Source organism: Pieris napi, chromosome 1 (genome assembly GCF_905475465.1).
Source record: "Pieris napi chromosome 1, ilPieNapi1.2, whole genome shotgun sequence".
Classification (NCBI taxonomy): Eukaryota; Metazoa; Arthropoda; class Insecta; order Lepidoptera; family Pieridae; genus Pieris; species Pieris napi.
Window position 1 is genome coordinate 4,058,159 of NC_062234.1, and position 21,840 is coordinate 4,079,998.

The 21,840-nt window shown below is 31.5% G+C and overlaps 1 protein-coding gene across 2 annotated transcripts in view; it reads right to left on the bottom strand.

The window, feature by feature from the left end:
• The window catches only part of LOC125059013 (hemicentin-2-like), a 182,154-nt gene that overhangs the window by 122,279 nt on the left and 38,035 nt on the right, over positions 1–21,840 (bottom strand). For both annotated transcript variants that reach the window (XM_047663239.1, XM_047663150.1), the window contains exon 2: positions 17,360–17,620. In XM_047663239.1, coding sequence (XP_047519195.1) covers positions 17,360–17,432 — 73 coding nt within the window. In that variant the 5' untranslated portion in view covers positions 17,433–17,620. The remainder of the gene's footprint in view (positions 1–17,359; positions 17,621–21,840) is intronic.

Genomic DNA, 21,840 nt, shown 5'->3' on the forward strand with positions numbered 1-21,840 from the left:
CAAACTCGCAATGAAACTCTTAAAACTGTCATATGGTGTCGACAAACCACAACATTGATGGTGTTTTGCCAAAGTTTCATGAAAAAAAACAAGTACATTGGAAGAGTGTAGTGAGAATAATAATGAATATAGTGAATTTGACTCAAGCAATTTTATTTTTAAATATTTTTTATGTCATATGTTCATCTTTTTTATTTCTGCCAAATAATGACTGTATCGTACGAATGGCCTATGCATTAGCCAGCCAGTTTATTACATGTCGTAACAAACGCTACGGCTGAATATGTTTAAGGCTACTAGTTAAACGGCGCCGTTTAGTTAAAAGGCTAGGCTGTTAACTGAACGGCTAATTAAGCTAGTTAGCTGGGACAAGTATATAACCGTTCCAAGTTTAAACTATTTATTAATCACTAAAACAATCCCAAGCAACAAATCATAATAAAAAAACGAGCCAGCAATATTAAAAAGAAACGAAGTTTAATAAATTCAATTCATAAATATACAGATCACGTGTCTCTAATAAAACCGTTATAACAACTCCAGCGTAAAAATTTGAAAAACACGACTTTATAAATTCAGAACTTGGAGGCGCTGTTGCCAAGAAATTCTTACCGACCAATCGGATCCGGTTCCAAATTCAAAATCCGGTAGAAAGATAGACGGAAATGCGCGAGCGGGCCAAATATGGTTTCAAGCTGATCTGGACTTTCCTTTCCAAAATTTAGAATTCTTCATTGTTTGGTAGAAATGCTTATGTTCTAAAACATCCCTTAGTGCATTTTATTAACTTTTTTTTATGGCTTTATGTCAGAGTCATAAAAAAAGTTCTTTAAAAATAGTCATTATTTATAGAAGATAATATGATAAGATATATATGGTAAGTATGTCGCAGCCAACTAGCATGATTAGCCGTTCAATTAACAGCCTAGCCGTTTAAATAAACGGCGCTGTTTAACTAGCGGCCTGAAAGATGTTCAGCCAGTTGATCAAACAGCTAGGCAATTGACTTGGATCGATGACGTTTGATTACTTGCCTAGCCTGACAAAAAGCCAGCGTCAAGTATAGGATTTTTTTATAATTCGTGCTTGTCTTTAGACATTTGACCGTGTCCTCCACGTGTACGGTTTAAGCACTCGCCCGGTAAGACAACCCTCCCAAAGGCCGAGAACAAATTTAAATTAAATTAAAACTTGCCCTCGAACCGGGAATCGAACCCGGTGGCCCTCACCTAGCTGCCACTTAATAAGACCGCTAGGCTATGAGGCCCCTCAATTTTATTAACTTATGTTCATTAAAAACTCTAAACCTCTCAAGCTATTTGTTATCTTTTCTCAATTGGTCAAGGTCAAAGTGATTTGCCTTTATTGCCTCAATAAATCTCTCTTACCCAAGAACCTTATATTCGATTGGATAAAATGTTATAAAAATAAACACAAAGCATTAATTGTTTTTCTTTTAACACCGTACATAAAAATGCAATAAGGGCCTTCCCTGTTTATGAATTTGAAGGGAATCTGAAAAGTTTTCTGTAAGATTCCGAATTTTGATTACGAGACTTAAGAAATATGATATAAGCATTGCTCGAAAAACAAAAACAATAATAAATCACCAAAAGAAAGTTAAGAAAATTAAGAGGAAGGAAATGAATATAGAAGAAATAAAAGCGAATTCCTCAAGTCGAAACATCAATTTTAATTAGAACACAGATGTATTTAGTTAATAAAAGTTATTTATAAACTTGAAGAATTCTTACGAAGTAAATCGTTTGAAGTATTCATGTTTATAAGAAAACGTTTTTGATTACACTTCGTTATGTGAAATCGATTTCGTTTAAGTCCTATTCTAGTTGACATTTATGCTAGTTTTCTAAACATGCAGCAGTGTTGGCCTAGTATGACTAGACTCTCACCTATGGCCTCCTTACTTCTACGGCCATTTGTACTCGCTCGCTAAGAAGAACATCGTGAGAATTCCGGCATGCCTTGGACCCAAAAAAGTCGATGGAAAAGGAATCAGATACAGAAATCTGCGGCCCAGACCTACAACATTGCAGCGTCACTGTTTTTTAAACATGAGTTAAATGTGAGGTAACTTGGTAATAAAGTTTGGTTACAATATACAAACTAGATCATGATGTAATTAGTACTCTCTCCAGTTGACTGACTCAATATTTGTGTCAACAGATAATCACTCATGTACTACTGCGACATTATGTTGCGAGAAAACTAGACAGGTCATAATTATGATACTTTTACTCTTCAGTAATGATCTGCCATATATATTTGGTTCTGTTTTTTTAAAATAAAAAACCGCAAAACAAAACAATAGTCCCAAAGATGTAGATTATCGTATTGAAAATGACACTGAACAGAATCGCAATCCCCGTGGAGCAGTCAAAAAAAAGGAAAAGTTTTTCCCATCCATCACGGCTTCAAAGCTTTTGTAGGCACAACGAGCGATTTTAATAGGGCTTGCACGAATGACAGAGATTCATCGGCCCCGTTGGGAAGTGCGATGATAATAAATTTAGAAGCCAATAAATCCAATTCTTTTGTTTTTAAATTTGTTGTCCTGACATTTTTTTCATTATTAACACCTTCACGGGTCATTTCCACGCTAACCCGAAGTATTGATAAGCCAAAGATTTCGCTAAACTTATATATTGATGTTTGAATACTATTGCTTTTATTAATTATTTTTTTTTATTTATTTATTCCATATCATTATTCTATCTTTACAGTAATTACTAATTCGATAGAATGACACAAGCATTAGTTCATACATTATAGTTTATACAGCATTTGGCTATGTTCACATGTAACGCGCGTTAACGCGCGATCAAATTTGGAGAGAGTTCAGATGATGAGCACTTATACGCGTTGCGAGAGTACTCGTCAGTCTAGTTCGGTAGAACGTAGAAAATGGACGTGGGAGAGGCTATTATTTTGTGGTTATGTTATAAAAAAAATATAGAAAAAGAAAACGTACACATGGGGTTCATCCAATTTTGAAAAATAGACCCAGTTTGTTATAAATATAATTACGAAAATTAACAAAATTACATGCGATCGCGATGAAAGCGCGCATTCAACTGAACAGCAAACGGACATTACATTTATATCAAAGCGCGCGTCAACGCGCGATCACCTGCGTCTAGAGAAATTTCCTCTGAGCACCGCGAACTGTTCACAACGCACGCTCATGTGAACAGTTGTATGAAAATACCACAATGTCTAGTCGCGCGATATGAAAACGCGCGTCAAATTTTTGCCATCTGAACATAACCTTAGTTCGCTCGTCTTTGCACCCTAGTCATTACTAAACAAACCTGTACGTTGTTTGTATGTTACGCTCCGAAGCGATCATGTTACATCGAGTCAAATAAATCTTTCGAATATAGATTGTTTTAAGTGCATTTTTCTATCAAACATCATATATGTTACAAGAAGGACACTCAGATACTTATGATTATATGTTATAGAATATATCATTATAATATATCTTTTATTAAAACCTAAATATAACAAACAAATATACATGTATTGACAATTTTCTTAACCTGTATAGTAATAAGAATAACAAACATAGTTAAATATCAATAAAAATAAAATTAAAACATAAAAAGTTTAGTCCCTATGGCAGCGTACTATATTTCGTTATCTATATTTTTCTTGGGCTGTAATATATTCTCAATAGTTATCTCAATATAAATCTATTATCTATTTCAGGAATAAATTATGTACATGGACACTTATAAAGATACATCTGAACATCTCAAATAACCGCTATTCAGCTCAGCGCGACATTCAGACTTGAGTCGCTTCATTCGAAAGATGTAGGGCTAACACAAACACTATAACATAATATATAGGAAAAAAACTAACAATTTACCATCCCCCATATAAATCATTGTTTTGTTAAATTTTATAGTGATTTGTCCTATACTTCTTAATAATGTGATTTTTGCTAGCAACAATACTTGGAAGATAAGAGCAAAATACGGACTTAAATGCTAATTAACGAATTGGGCCTTTTTCTAATTATGAATTGCACTCTTTTATCATATAATTTTTTTATTATACAATATAAAACAATTGGATTGTCGACTATCTATATAGTTGTTATGGCTTTTCCTATGTCTTTTAGTGTAGATAGTCAGCCCTAGAACCTAGTAATGCTAGGCGAGAGCGTAGTACCGATATAGAGTTGATTGAAAAGCGCCTCGTCACTCAGGATGTGGTGACGCTAAAAGCAATTCTAAATTCGAATTCGAGATGTACAGTGGAATTGAACAACCTTGCGTTATTTGTTCTGAACTTGAACTGAAGCGAATTCTGTACGTTCCATTTAAAAATTTGCAAGTGATTATTTGGCTCCTTAAGTACAAATTACGAAAAATAAAACTTGTACAGCTTACAAAATTTGTATTCTAGATTGATAACTAATATTTATTTGACAATGGCATGTTCCTGTATTTTATAATTAATATTCATATTTTTTTAAGAAGACGTATTCAAAAAAACTTGTAATTCCTAAGGCAATTAAATTAACTTTTACAAAGTTGTCTTTGAGTTATCACTTCTTCTTCTTCTTCTTGATCTTTCCAATGAAATTCGGTATACATAAGGAATCTTCGACATCTTTAATAGCCTTTGGAATATAGCTGCGATCTTAAAATACTTCAAACTATTTATAAAAAGACGAGATCCTAAAGATATTAATATATAATTTGATTTCCTTTGCTGTAGAATTTCTTAAACCGACTCTGTATTCCATAGACACAAATTGCTTAATCTGAGATCTAACTCAAAGAGACTCGGATTTATCAAGTGTTTTAATTTTTTAATTAAAAGTCCTTTTGTTTCTTAACGGTCACGTTTTAATTTATTTAAATTTCATTAAAACTCTATATGTATTTACTATTAATATATTTACTTTCACGGTATTTATTTTTATACTTACTTCACGGCACCACGACTCAAATTTAGATACTTTAAGGTTTTAGATTATATCATATCATAGAAATGTAAATTAATTTAAGATTACTTTAAGTACATCTTAATATTATGCAGAAAACCCCCTTAAATATACCGTATAACTTAATGTGTGAGGGTGGTCCGATAAGTACTTAGCCTAAAAAAAAATGTTTTTTTTTTATATGTCGATTTATTACTCCGCATAATCTCCTGTGAGTTTGATACACTTGACCTAGAGACGTTCCAACTTCTTAAACCCATCTGAAAAATACGTCTTCTGGAGGTCTGCAAAGTAGGCCTCTTGAAATTTTTACAGTAGCTGTCTACGAGAATGTTCTACGCGATGAAAAATTGCTCTTGCGTGGTGGTGCTATCGGGCGGTGAGGCTAGGTATTTATCAGACCGCCTTCGTTTTATTAACATTGGTTACGCATTCTTTTTGATTTTGGTTTTTTTATTTGTATGGTATATTTCTATGAAAAAACTATCCTAAGTTCGATTGAACAGTCGAATCGAGCCTTTACAAAATAAATTCTGATGTCGAAATTAAACAGCCGATTCCAACAAAGTTATTTATGACTTCTTTATCTTCAATAATTTATTCGCAGTTCCTGATTATATTAACATTCAGCTCGTACTTTCTAGTAATTGTTCAGGTTGTCATTTGCTGCTTTGTCAATAATCTTTTTCTCCACGTCTAATCCCTAATCTTCCTGCACCATAATTTTGCTGCCCTCATTCTGATAACTCGTTTTCTTTTATCTCTTATCCTTCTCTCTCTCTCCGTTATATTATTTAATAGTAGCTTATAACATTAATGTGGAAAACGTGCAAATAGCGCAAATATTTTATAGAAATAGTAATGAACTCTGTACATAATTTTAATTAACCCTTCAGCAGTCCGGGGCGTTAGTGGCCTACCCTTTCCCAGATCCATTCATCCCGGGCACACGTCAGTAACCCTTCGGAATTAATTACATTGCAAGCAAAAATGGCGAAGAGAAAATTAATTACGTAATTTCAACGATTCTAGAACACAAGAGCCTGAGAAATTGAATGTTTTAATGATAGGCTTCAAACAGTTTATCTTTCAATTGTTGGAATGTTGTTCAATATTATATAAGACGTCACAGACTAACATAAACATATGTAACATTTAAGACTGAAATTCTGATTTCTTTGACTGAATTTGACAGTTACATAATATTTAATCTGTACAATATTTATCATGCGGTCTGTAATTTATCTATGCCAATAACAACAATAGTGTCATTTCGTAGAAATATCTTTGTAAACTAACTTTAGCTAGGTGAGGGGTACCGGGTTCGATTCCTGGTTCGAGGACAAGTTTTCACTTAATTTAAATTTGTTCTCGGCCTTTGGGAGGGTTGTGCGGTACCGGGCGAGTGCTTAAAGCGTACATGGAGGACACGGTCGAATTTCTAAAAATACAAGCACGAATTATAAAAAATCCTATACTTGACGCTGGCTAATGTACAAATCGTGCCAGAGCCATTTAAAAAAAAACTAACTTTAATTATTTCATAACATCACTTACTTGTCGTGTTACTTCTTTACTTCGTTCAGAAAATATTTGTAAACAAGCATACTCTAGATCAGATAACATTATTTATTTTCATGTTAAGTCAGTCTTCAAGAATCGTTTAGTTTGTACAGGCTTTCTTCAACATAGCACTTGTATTCGAGGAAAACCCAATGCCGTGTGTCTCTATCAACACCTTGAGTTTTTGTTTTAACATAATAATATACATTTCCTTTAAACGCGTTGAATTTTACACTCAATAAGATAAAGAGAATATTTCAATAGAAGAACAATATACAATGTGGTGTACTTTAATAAATAAAACATAATCTACTAAAAGATATGTGAACTTATCTCATAATAAAGTTTGAAATCCAGTAAATACACCGAGTATTTGCGGCAAAGTACTTAAGTAGGATTGACAATTAAAAATGTTTCTAGTTAAGATATATGGTATTCGCTTGGGGAGTGTCAAGTAAAGTGATAGTAGTCGTCAAGTGAAAACTTTACTCATAAACATGTCGTCCGATACAAAGTAGGGCAAACTTCCGACACTCACACCGTACTTTCTTAGATATACAGTTACGTATAAATGATTATTTTGGTGATATTAATTCGGTGTACATAGAGCGGTAAAGCTTTTAGAACACGAGTCGATCTAATTACTTAAAGTGTGTTTACGCAGTGCAATAAAGAGTTCCGACATTTAATAATAATGTTTGCAGCTGGGTATAATACTAGTTACCAATTCCGTCAAAGATTTTTCACAAGTAAATCACTATAAATAATATATATATACAAGCTGACCCGGCTAACTTCGCTCCTCCTAACAGCCTCATAATATCGTGTTAACTTTAATTAAACTTAATTTAGGATTTCATTCAGGTAATAACATTAATACATTAATACTTTTATTGCAAATACAGAAATGTTTTATTGCTTGCCATTGCAAAAGAAGAATGCCAGTTTTACACATTAGACCTCTTCTCTCTAGCGCATATTAACAAAATTTTTTGATGAAGTAACACATGTCTTCGATCAAGATCAAAGCCTGGTTATGCATCTCCTCATTCACTTCCACATCGGAATTTCTTGAACTGACACGAATTCGAAGTATAATGGTGCGTAATTTTGTCAACAGAGACACATAGTGTTTGCATTCGTAAAATTAATTAATTTATTGTTATTCGATAACATATCCGATATTTTATTACTTATTCTGCTATTCGAAGCGAAGAAGAATCCACCAAAAACGAAATAACTAACATCGGTCCAGCCGATCTTGAGTTATAAGTGGTGTAGCTAACACGACTTTGTTTTATAAATTTAGATATATAGATTGCTAAAACATATTATAAGCAAGTTTGAATATCGGATACAAATAGAAAATTTCATGCATGGTCGGCGTAGGAATGCACGATCTTAGACATGCAACACTAATGTAACGTATGCTAAGTACAAGTTTACACTGAACACAATACATTTAGTTATTACACACATAAAATACAACCTTCTGATAGAAGAGATTAGATAACATACTATTTTGTGCCGGTGTTTACAAGATTAAACAAGAAAGTTATCTGATTAGTTGTCGAGAGCATCTGAGGCAGTAGAAGTACTTGTACAATAGTTGCGAACGTAGTTCAGCTACTACACTATATGTTATTTGATTTCTTGAGATAAAGAAATAATCTTTTCAAGTTGAATTTCCTTTGTATACATACGGACTTAAAAAAATATTTGAAAGTTAAAGGTTTTATATAAAGGCTTTATTTAGGCTTTATTTAAGGCTTTGTTATAGGCTTTATATTATGAATTCGTTGTTTATACAATACAACGAAACACATTTTGTTATATAAATTAACGTTATATAAAAAAACCAATATCTATTTATTTATTTACATGTTCTAAAACAATGTATATGCATAAATAATACAAGATAATATGACATTACAAATTTAACATACATACACATCAATTACATTAGAACAGCAATCAAGGGAAAAAAATAATCAAACAACCACAAAATACTAAAAAATAATTTAAAAAAATATGTTAGACTTCTAATGAAATTAATGTTTCTTCAGATGCATTCATAATTAAATTGATGAAAAACGAAGTTAATATTTTATGTAGTCAAAAATGAAAAATTACTGAGGACTAGCAAAATTTTTAGTCAACTTACTTTAAAAAATTTAATCCTTAACAAAATACAATTAATAACTTACATAAAACATAGTTACACTTAAAAATTTAAAAGTTTTTTCTATACTTGTATAAATCTATCACCTTTAGTAAGTAGGTATGGTATCGCTGAATAAATTTTCTATTTAAAACATTTTTGTATAAGTTTTCATATATAATGCAGAACGGTGTAAATTCGGTCATTGTAAGCAGATGTAAGATCATTACAGAGACAAAGGCTTACCTTAACACGTCAAGTGGAACTCGTGAATAAATAAATTATCAAGTTCCTCCGACGTAAACTGCTAATGGTCTGAGTTAAGAAATTACAGCTACCAAAGCAGCCTCTTTATACATCTGGAGTACGGCGAAACATTTGTGTTCGTTACTCAAATGTAAGAACAAAATGTTTTAAAACACCCTTACGCCCTTTTGATATGCAGACAGCAACGGTACGGTCGACGTGTCATGTAAATAGTCTAGTCGACAAGTTGAAAATGGAACAAAATAGAGATACTACTCTTAAAATTATGTGCGATAGCTCATTGGATCCGAAATGACGTCTAGAAAAATGTGCTAAAAGCGTGTATTAGCACATAAAAAATTGCAAAAGTTATAGACCATTAAAGATGAAAAAATAATGGCATTTAGTTTTTTGCCAATATTTAATAAACTATTAATATTTAAGAAATTTCAAATAAAGATTCTGAAAGAGGAAGAAATTTCTAATAAAAAACTCCGGACTCCCAGAACTCTATCTCTATTATTTATAATGTTAATTTAACGCTGAAAATAGGTCTGCGGTTGACATTTTTAGGATTCGCGCGTGGCGTCAAAAGCGACTACGGCACATTAATTAATTTATTTAAGGTATTGAATATTTTTTTTTAAATTTGAAAAAATTATGGTGTGTTCTGAACACTATAATTAATTTATTCCCGTTGAAAATTTTACTTAAAGTTAATTTTTCAACAAGTTAAATAATTGTTAACTAACGAAATTTTCTCGAACGACCGTCTTAATTGTAAGTGAAAAAAAATGTTTAAATAATGGTCGTAAAAATATTTTGCTTCGTAGAGCCTTTCTTACATACATATTTAACAAGATCGTGCCATAAAAGTTAAAAAAATATTTATACTTTGTTTATAACAATTTTTTTACTTAAACAAAAACTTAAAAATCCATGTAATGATGTTAAAAAAAAATTTTTTTTTCTAAATCATCATATAATAGTTTTTTTATTAATACAAGATATTTATTGATTTGCAAAAAAAAAATTTCCCGCCATTTGTTGATAATTTTTTTTTAAACAAATTGATTAAATTAATATTTAAAAAAAAAATTTTAACACAACTTTATTACATTAAAAATTTTATGATTTAAAAAAAAAAATTTTCCTTAATAACAATTTTTAAATTTTGATTAAAAAAAAAAAATTTCTGTTACTTTATAGAAGACTGTCAATTATGATTTTTAGGAAAAAAAAATTTCTTAACTAATTATTTAAACAATAGAAAATTAAAAAAAACGATTATAAACAATTAAAAATTGTTATTAAGGAAAATTTTTTTTTTAAATCATAAAATTTTTAATGTAATAAAGTTGTGTTAAATTTTTTTTTTTAAATATTGATTTAATCAATTTGTTTAAAAAAAATTTATCAACAAATGGCGGGAATTTTTTTTTTTGCAAATCAATAAATATCTTATATTAATAAAAAAACGATTATATGATGATTTAGAAAAAAAAATTTTTTTTTAACATCATTACATGGATTTTTAAGTTTTTGTTTAAGTAAAAAAATTGTTATAAACAAAGTATAAATATTTTTTTAACTTTTATGGCACGATCTTGTTAAATATGTATGTAAGAAAGGCTCTACGAAGCAAAATATTTTTACGACCATTATTTAAACATTTTTTTTCACTTACAATTAAGACGGTCGTTCGAGAAAATTTCGTTAGTTAACAATTATTTAACTTGTTGAAAAATTAACTTTAAGTAAAATTTTCAACGGGAATAAATTAATTATAGTGTTCAGAACACACCATAATTTTTTCAAATTTAAAAAAAAATATTCAATACCTTAAATAAATTAATTAATGTGCCGTAGTCGCTTTTGACGCCACGCGCGAATCCTAAAAATGTCAACCGCAGACCTATTTTCAGCGTTAAATTAACATTATAAATAATAGAGATAGAGTTCTGGGAGTCAGGAGTTTTTTATTAGAAATTTCCTCCTCTTTCAGAATCTTTATTTGAAATTTCTTAAATATTAATAGTTTATTAAATATTGGCAAAAAACTAAATGCCATTATTTTTTCATCTTTAATGGTCTATAACTTTTGCAATTTTTTATGTGCTAATACACGCTTTTAGCACATTTTTCTAGACGTCATTCCGGATCCAATGAGCTATCGCACATAATTTTAAGAGTAGTATCTCTATTTTGTTCCATTTTCAACTTGTCGACTAGACGAAAAGTAGTAATATATGACCAACACTGAGAACTTTCACATGACACGGCGACCGTACCGTGACCGTGTGTCTTATCCACTATAAGCACGGTTTTGACGCGGCAACCGTCTTTATAGTCCTGTAAGGACTTGTATAGACGCGTTCACATGAACACGGGCGCGGTACGGCATTGCGAGCGCAAATTCCATTCGTATGTAATGAAGTCGACGATGACGACGTCGATACAATAGGAGTAAGGCTATATTTTTTTGTTCCATGATAAAAGAAGTTGTCGTTCCTCAAAATTCTCGATAATACTGCTGCGACTACCATAGCCGGCGACCGTGTGTAAACCGTATTCATGAGAAAGAGCGAGCGCGGTTGCACGGCACGGCGACCGCGCCGTGACCGGATACATGTGAAAAGGGCCTTAGGCTGGAATGAAGTGATGTAAATCTGTTATACTATATTCTTAAATCCATTTGTTTTTTTTTCTAATAAATAAGCGATCAGGTGATCAGCCTTCTGTGCCATCGTCACAGAACGTCATACACTTTTTAAGCAGCAAATGTATACATGCGCACAAAGACAGAAATTCCATTGGTGCATAGTCAGGATCGAACCTACGTTGTCAGGGATAAATAATAATAATAATAATCCTTTATCGAGGAAGGCTATAGATGATATAACACCGTCCTACTATGAAATCAAAGAGACAGCTATTGTTAAAGGTGAACAATAACTACCGGATACGAATTTTTATATCTATTTCTATTCAAGTATCAAGATTTATCAAGAACTGGATTTCTTTGTAGATTATAAAAACAATTCTAGTTCAAGAACAAAACTTCAGTCTCCATTAAACCATTCAAAAACTATTTAAACAATTGAGCATTCAAACTCATACAATAAAGACAAATTGGCTATCGTCTTAACAACGAAACTTGTGCATCCAGACTCGAGCATACGAGTTTTCTTGCCCCTAGGGACTTCTACAATACTCTTATTCTCTTCACAAACTTCCTCGTTTGAATTGTGAATATACTCAGTTTATTATTCTTAGTCATATCACTCCACTGATATTAGTTTTTGCTCTATGGTAATAAAAAGAAAACAAAAATTATAGTTGAATTTTGTGTTATTTTTCTATTCAAAACTTGAAGTACTATACCTAACAATAATTAATCTAAACTTAATATACGTAAAAATAAAATAAAAGAGCAATGTGAGATTTTTTTATTTTCGTATTTTGTGTTTTGCTAAATAGTTATTGCAGAAGATTTTTGCACAGCACCACAAGAAAGGAATTTGTATAAGTTAAGAAGAAATCGATTTATTCCAAAATTATTAAGATCTGCCCTCTAAAAGGCAGTCGCAAATAGCCCGTAAATCACGTATAACAATGATTTATTCCTCTCAAAGTCTTCGGAAATATCTCTAGTATTCAAATAAGAGATGAAAACATTACTAGTTTAAATTTAAAATGATTTTTGGAAATAAGAGCATATTTTGTAGTCTTGAGTAATTGAACAAAAAATTATAATAAAGTAATTACCTAATGTTGATTGATGTTAGTATGTTAAATGTTTAAAGGAAGATACCTTTATAGCGTGGGCGAGTATTTAAACCATGAGTTTGACAACAATTATAAATAACATAACTTATTATTATGACATGTTAATGTTATTATTATGTCTTTATGAAAATTAATATGACATTTGCAGGCCTATTTTTATATGGCTGATTTTGTGGATTTTTATAATTAATCCAACTAAATGTACCACTTTCTTAGCAAATAAACTTAAGATTATGACAATAAAACGAATTTAAACTTAATTGTGCCCTCTTCCAGTAGGTGTACAAAAAAATTATTCTTAAAACATAAGAATTAGAGCTTTAAAAGTTTAGACTATAAATATTAAGGTGATATTCTTCTAAAACGGAATTCCTATTACATAAATAACGCAGATTTCTTTAAAAATGTTAAAGGAATGCAAATTTCACCTTACTACAATAACCAGTGACCATTTTAGAATATTCCTCTAGTGTATAAATAAAAAATGTCACGAGAGCTTTTCTGCATTCAAAATGACTCTCAAGAATATCTTAGCGATCATAAAGGATAAGAAAATATAAGAAAGGTATAAAAAGATCTAAAAATAAGATATCTTTAGTTAAAAGAATTCTTATGTGTATATACAGTATAGTAGTCCCAAATAATAATGTTTTTCCTAAAAAATCCTTTACCAAATGCCCTCTTTTTATTGGATATATTTCTTTTATAGGCAATTAGCTGTCTATCCATGACACACGTCGTAATTTTTTTCTCACACATAATTGTTTCGGCGCAATGTTTTCGTTCACCGCACGAGGAAGTGTAGTCTTAATAAAGAAAATCAATTAAAAAAAAATCATATTGTATTTGACATACAGCCTTGCGATTCTGTAACTCACTTTTCGAACTCGCACAGCGGTTTTCGCAGCGGCAGTCGCTCTCAAATCAGTCGTGAAGCAGTCATTTTACGATTTGGCATTCTGATAAACAATAAACTACAAGCTCCCTCCTTATGCGCTGTGCCCCTGTGCTTATCCCTCCGCTGCGAAAACCGCTGTGCGAGTTCGAAAAGTGAGTTACAGAATCGCAAGGCAGGAGTTATAATTACCGTTAATTTTCGACTCTGAATTCGAATACGAAATAAAATCTTCTGTAAAGTATATACACATTTGGATTAATCGATGTACTAACTCAAGATGGTTTACGCTTAACCAAAATTACACCAATTAGGTATTTGCAATACAAAACCTAAATAAACATTATCTTAACCACTAATCGCTACGATTTTGTAAAGAAAGATCGATGGCTCTACTTTCCTCCAATTCCCTATTTTATTGTTACCTAAATACCACAACTAATACTAAACAAAACACTATTAAGAATTTTATCATAATTATTTCAAGACGCCTTACCTTAGTTTGATTTGACGGATGCTTATACATGGATATTATATTTCCTTTACAATACAATTTTGGATAAAAAACAGGAATAATAAATCATTTGTTAAAACTAACTGAATTTTTAGAATCAGACAACAAAATAAAATATAAATTCTTACGTGTTTTATTTACAACAAACATTTTCCATAACATACCCAACAGTAATAATTCTCATGTGACAACTAGAGAAAAAAAGCAATGTGAGATTTTAAATTTAAAAGAATTTCTTTTAAAAGTTTTAAAGTAACATGACGCTGTCAAGGCGAGCGCATTTAAGTGAAGCTTAACTTTGTTCTGGCACGGCTTAGTGCAAACTTATGCTCTAAGAATCTCTCTATGACTTTTTAAGTACTTTGTTTTCCATCTGAACTAATTAAAAAACATAATACAATTACAAAACTTAAGGTCACAACAATATTTTATGTCTGTATAACTATACCCAAATCAATTCATCGTTCGGTCGGTCGTGTTATCCACACCCACGCATACGCTCCCGCTAAATAAAATACGTATAAAGAAGCATTTTAGTTTTTTGTGTTATATGGTATGCATCAGAGAGAATAATTTGTGTTAGTTGTTATCTTGATCCCAATGAATAAGCAAAAAGGAACCAGAAACTTGTTTGCTATATTTTGTGTTCATCAGCCGAAGCAGACAGTGACTCTTCTGTCAGTCCAGTAACTCAACTGAATGATTACTAACTTGTTTATTGCAAAAATAAATTGTGTGCAGCTCAGTGAACTTTTATCGGATGCGTAACAGCGACTTGGTCATAGCTGTTCTGCGAATCTAATAGATACACTAAATTCATTAATTGTTGTGTTATTGAGTGAATTGCGGAACTTATGATACCGAGTGGACCGCTGTAATTGATCTAACTTGTCCTGAGCTGAAATCCACCGACTTTGAATTATTCGACTCGACTCGATGTAACTAGACACTTTAAATTTGACGGTAAACTCAATGTTAAAACACTGTTGCTTTTGGAAGATGTGTGGTAGCCTTACTGAACATAGGACTGGAAAATAAGTATTTTTAATTTTAAAATCTTTATATTATCATACCTCCTCCTATTGTTTGTTTAGTAACAAAAATCTTATAACGTTTACTTTTTTACTTTGTGTAATAACTCGACCACTAATTTAACTATTAACCGCTCTTTTCAGTCCTAAATCTCTTAACGTTAAAATGCTATCGAAAAATCCCAGTCTCAAGTCTTATTTTCAAACGTTACACCGAGAAAATTTATATCTTTCGTTGCAAAAAGCAAGCGCTCCCTTGAGCGTCATGTCACTGATGAGCGCTTGACTCCGTTTTACATTTTTGTGTTCATCTCGATAAGTAGCTGTATAGTCCGTAGACAACTATAAAATATATGATGAAAATATATATGTTGATGACGAGGCGACGAAAGAAAATAATATTTTTGTAAGTGACCAGCTACGGAAGCAGGGACGTGCTGCTTGTGGTGTGGTCAATGACCTCAGGCCAAGGAACGAGACGTTAGCACATCACACGCACGACCGGCCCCCGCTCCTAATAATGATATTTATTTTACTAGTGGTAATTGTAATACCATGTCGATTGCCTGCAAAGAAGCGAACTGTTCTCGTCTCAATAGAGCGAGGAGACTGGCTGGTGAAACAAACGCATGGCCCACTCGTTAAATATACAATATTTAATAACAGCGCTAGTAACAGCTTTAGACTTAACTAATGTGATGTAATTCTATTAATATTTAGCACCATAATATGTATGTTACTTAAATAAAAATAGACAAAATTTGAGGTGACTTTGAGATTTTTTTCACGAGGAATTTATTGTGTTTTTGATAAGATTAAAAATATAGCGAAGGTATCAATAAATATTTATTGTTTTTATTCAAAGATAAAACACGCTGTTAAGCTCGGATTAACTTCCGAACTGCACCAGTACACACCGAATAAAGAGCTGTCTTCATTATATCACAATCTACGACGAGTGCTCTGCGACGGTATAATATTGTGTGTATCAAATCGTGTATGTTGCGCTTTGTTCCATTTGCATTGTAAATGCATTGTAAATGTTGTATTTACCGTTTAAATATGTTTGAAATACGAACGGAATAGATGAAAAAAACTATTTATATTCTGATACCTAAATAAGTTGAGATCAATCGAAGGTTTTCAGTGTATTGCGTATATAATTTTAAATATCTATGAAAAAATATTTTGAATCTTAAAAATAAGTATTAATAATAAATAATATATTACTAAGATTATACTTCTTTCAACCATGATCGGAAAAGAAATTATGCCCGCAGAATTTCTTGGCTTGTTCTCAAACCAGAGCGCGTTTTAAATACTTGGTATATAAGTCACGATCCAGTAAAAGATTTTACGTGAAATAAATATTATTTTAATAATAAATAGAATTAAGGTCCTTAATTTGTTCTGCGTCGATGATTAACACTGCATTAATATTTACTTAAGCAATGGGTCGTAAGTGTCAACCACTTTTGTTAAATTGCAGTTACGTATAATGAAAAAAAAAAACAGTTAAAATGGTGTAAATATACTTAGTTGTTCTTAATAAGAGTCTAGAGGGTCGTGTTTTAGTCCTCGCTTACGCTTGCGGTTTGTTCCATAAGTATCAGTAAGAAAAATCTACATAAATATTATATTTTCTTATTAATAGTTTTTTTCAATTGTAGTACAGTGCCACATACTTTTCTTGGCCTACAGCTGTAATTGGTACTACCGTCGCCATTTTGTAATGTCAGACTGACATTGTTAGTTTTCTTGAATTTCTTGGTGCGTACAATTAATAATGTTACTATCTACCAAGATTTAATAAAAATCCAACTAAAATGTACTTATTTTAATTCCTTGAATTATTCATTACAATGGCAAAGTTTTAATTATCGAACGGTTCTGATTGCTAGGTATCTTAAAAGATATTATATTTATAGTACAGGAAACAAAACCTATAATATCAGTTGGTTCTAAGTTTATATCACATTCATTTAAGCCAATAAATGTATTTTCTAGATACTAGTATGTACATTGTTTTATAAAGACATATCAGTAAATTATAAAGTTGAAGTCATTTCAAATTATTTTCATTATAATGGCTAATTTTTATTAATTGGCGACGCTCTTACCGGACAAGAAAAGTATGTGGCACTGTATACGTAAATATCTCGTGTATTTATAAAAGACTTACCATTCTTTGCCGCCATGGCAATAGTAGCCCCCAAGATCACAGCAGTTGCGATCAGGCGACACAACGCCAGCATGATGAGCACTAACACATCACATCACACTGTAACACTAATGCTTTGACTTCGCTAGCACATCACTTAAACGTTAGCACAACACTAGCGTCCGTGGCATGGTAAGCAATACAGTGAAATATATTTTAGTAAGTATTTATGAACACCACGTTTCTAAACATCTTTGTTGATCTCCAAAACCATATGGATACCTGAAACAAGGAAATAATTAGTTTATGTATTTAATAAATGGAAAAGGGGTGAGAATCAATAATTATAATCAGGATCTATTGATGATGGAATTCTGGTTCAGTTAGCCCATTTATGAAAGAAGGATATAGGCAAAAGCGAAATAGCCAAATGACGCTACTACCAAGCAGAGAATGACTAAAATTGTTGCAAAATGAATAATATTTTTCGTAAATATGTAACCAAAAATTACGGACGGAAATTTTTACATTTAAGCTACAAATAAAACGCGTGTGTATCTTTAAAGCTTGAATCTCTATAATCTTTTAATTAAATTTGTTCTAAAAGTAATTCATATTTCCGGTCGGATCGTGTCGTGTACTTTACGAAAATTTCTATTACCAATCCTATCTATTTATGTAATGGTAGTGTAAAAACTACATTATTAGTTACTTAGCATTACCTAGACTCCCGTATTAATAACAAATGAAACAATGTGCTTTCACAAAATCATTTTCTAGTAAGGAATTTTATTGTTTTACAACGCAATTTTTCAAACCAATAATAATTTTATAGTATTTAATTTTATTCTGCAAAACATTATGCTAACTTCAGTTTTATTTACTTCCATTTTATGAAGTATCTAATTTCAAATACAAGAGAAATAAGCCAGAGTTTTTATTGATATTCTTTCCTTATTAAGGCGACATATAAAAGGCGAATTATTCATAATAATGTGAGGAACATCCTCACATTTTTCTCGAAATTGTTATTATTTCTTACATGTGTACAACGCGGAATTGCGTCATTAACCTTAAACACTTTTATTAAAATAGAACAATCGAAATAGTCAACCGAAGTTAACATATAACTTCATATACATTTCGTACACAATTTGCTCTGCCTACGTAAAACTTGAATTCTAGAACAGTGAACGAGCCTGTATCCGCGTCAGTTGAAATGTGGTTAGAGGATTGCAACTCTAAATGAAAGTACAAATTTTGTGGATATCAGAATTTCCACTATAGTTTCATAACTTTTTTAAAGCAATTTCATTGAAGAAAATTATCACTTATGAAATTGTTGCAGGTTTCCAAGTTCGTATCCTAAATTATTGTGTAGGTATTTTAATATGTTTATTATCTAAAAATACTTTAGAGATGCGGCGTCGACGCTGTGCGGACGCTGACACAACGACGACGCTCGAAAGACGCTAGTGTTGGGGGTCACTTAGGGATTATTTCAAACGCAGGCATAATCTGAATCGGTCCAGCGGTTTTTAAATTAGATTTTTTTCCTTTTGCAGTTACAGGGGTGTGATGACTTCACTATACGTACACATGCCAATTTTCATGTTAAGCAGAAACCGTACCCGGGACCTATGAGCACCAGCGCGACTACTTAAATGATGATGGCAATTTTTGTGTGTAGTCTGACAGCTGTTTGTATTAAATTAAATATATAGGTCACCGTGACCACGCACGCTTTAAAGCACGCGAAACGTCGGATTACTTCAATCCGGTCAAAAAGTTTTTTCTTTAAATGTGTAAAGGTTATGTCAATCAAAGACAATACTAAATTAAATATAATCTGTATTTAATAAAAGAATTTCTGAAAAATCCTAACCTATTCTAAGGAATGTTATCAACGTTAATGTTTGTATTGGCCGTTCGCATTCTTACTCCTCAGAGTAAGGAATAGTTGACCCTTTGGAATGCCATAGGGCTAGGATACAAAATAATTACAAACTTTAATATGTGTATTTATTTTTGAAGATATTTCTTCGAACTTTAAGTTACGTCGTTCTAGTTTTATCATTATTCTAAATGTAATTTTTAAGACGGTAAAGGTTGATTTAACATCCAATTAAACGCAAAAGTGACGCCAAGATTTGAAGGCGATCTCGTATAAATTTTTTGCTAGGTAGACGAATTTCTTCATAACAAAGATCCAAATCTCACTTCGCATGAAAAAAATATTCTTCTTTTCCTCAATTACATTACATTTTAGATGTAATTGTGTTATCTTCATTCCATTTACTTTCTTTAATAATTAATTTACGTTATATCTCTTGCGCGAGCTTTTGTTTTAAAATTCATCTTACGTTTTCTTCTATTTTCGGTTGACTACTTAGGTAAGCAGTTTTAAAAATCTCTTTACATAGTTATCAAGTGATTTTAATTAAACATGTATGTACGTGGTTAAATATACTTTTTATAACTTTTTAATCGGAATAAAACGTTTTAATTTTATATATTTATTTAAATAATTAAATATGATTGAAATATTTGAGTCCCCGACCTAAAGCTGATAACCTACTTTTCTAAAAAGGTCATATCAATATATCACAAGAGAGTTTTAAAAAATACTACCATCAACTTAACCTATATAGATATATACAAGGTATATATGTGTACATATATTCATAACATTCCAAAGTATTAAAAAAATTATATTGATTGCCAAAAGATAGAAACTACCAGGGTATAAGACCGAATGAAACGATTGTGGGCAACAATGATCCAATATTCCCAACTAACGAGCCTTGAACGTACAATTTTCTAACCCGGTAATCGCTTAGATGGTGACAATTCTTGGGTTTCTCTGTAATTCGAACTCACTTCTAAATTCGAACAATTTGTCATTTTATGTCGCACTGTGTCTGGGCACGTGTAATAATCTTTTCGCTGCTTTCATGTAACTTAATTTGTACATTTTTGAACGTCAGATATTAAATGACCGTTTTCCGCCAGTTCAATTAAATTAAATCAAAATTTAATGTGTCGATATGACAAAAAGCTCTGCCAACGTCATCTAGAGAGATTTTTTAATTTGTTTTTATCGCCATCTATGAGTGCCACGTTATTGATTTTACAAAATGACACCTAGCTTCACATGACAATTAAAATATTGTTTGTAAGTTTCTCTTTATTTATTAGATTTTTTTCTACATGTTATAAAATACCATTTTTAAAGTTATACTTCTTTAGGCGCGTTATGAAAAATTTATGAGAGTGAAATTTTACGATGCGCGCGCAGCGTGACACAAAATTAACAGAATGAAGTTGCCCACGGAAGATGCTACGGCATTGGGCATAATTTAAAACCAACATTCGAATAATAATAGAATTTATGTTACACTTAATGTAAGAGAATAATAATAAATATTTATTTATTTAATTTTTCAAATGTAAACTGAACTTTATTGACTATAATGACTCCTTTTCCAGTCTTTGATTATTTAATTGTAATAAATTATTTGCATGCAATCAAAAACTATTTTTAATAATGCCAAAGAAGTATAACTTCTTACGCGCGTCTATAAGCACGCATACACGCATCCTTTTTTTTCAACTAAGCAATGTTTTTTAATTAAATTTATATTTCTACATATTATGTTGATCATATATGGTGTAGTAATACTAAAAAATATGCTAATTAAATCACCAAATCTTTAAATCAATAAAAGAAGATCGAATTATTAATTATCACAATGCGTCCTTGCTAATTAATTGCGTACTGGAGTCGCCAGGCTTCAGTCGCTCAGGGCTTAATATTAATGACCAATTTCGAGAACAAATTGAATAAGTGTTGCGTTCTAAAAATTCCTTTTATTTAAAGCTTTGTAGTACTGAACAGTGCTAAGGTAGAATTAAGCTAATTTTGAAAATAGGGGAAGTGAAATTACGAATTACAGTGGAGTTCAAGAATAACTAAATTAATTAGTTAGCGAGTAAGTTGTCAATTCAAAATTAGCATAACGAATATTATCTATTTATATAGGAGTACTGCAATATACTCATAGTAGCTTATCAATTTTATATCTCATATATAAAATTCTCGTGTCGCGGTGTTTGTAGTTAAACTCCTCCGAAACGGCTCCACCGATTCTCATGAAATTTTGTGTGCATATTGGGTATATCTGAGAATCGGACAACACCTATTTTTCATCTCCCTAAATGTTAAGGGTAGTCAGTGTTAGTTTTTTTTATGTTACAGCATTTAAATATACATACAACCCCCTAATTTTCATCCCTCTACGATCAACCCCAATTTTTTGTTACAAACGATATACATGGCAAAACGACGTTTGCCAGGTCAGCTAGTAAGAAATAAATATCAACTAATGCATTCTTAAGACCTACAACGCACTTGCGGCTGGCCGCAATGCGGTGTGCCGCTGCGGCGGGCCGCACATCGATTATTATATGAAACCGCACGATAACAAACAAGCGAACGACGT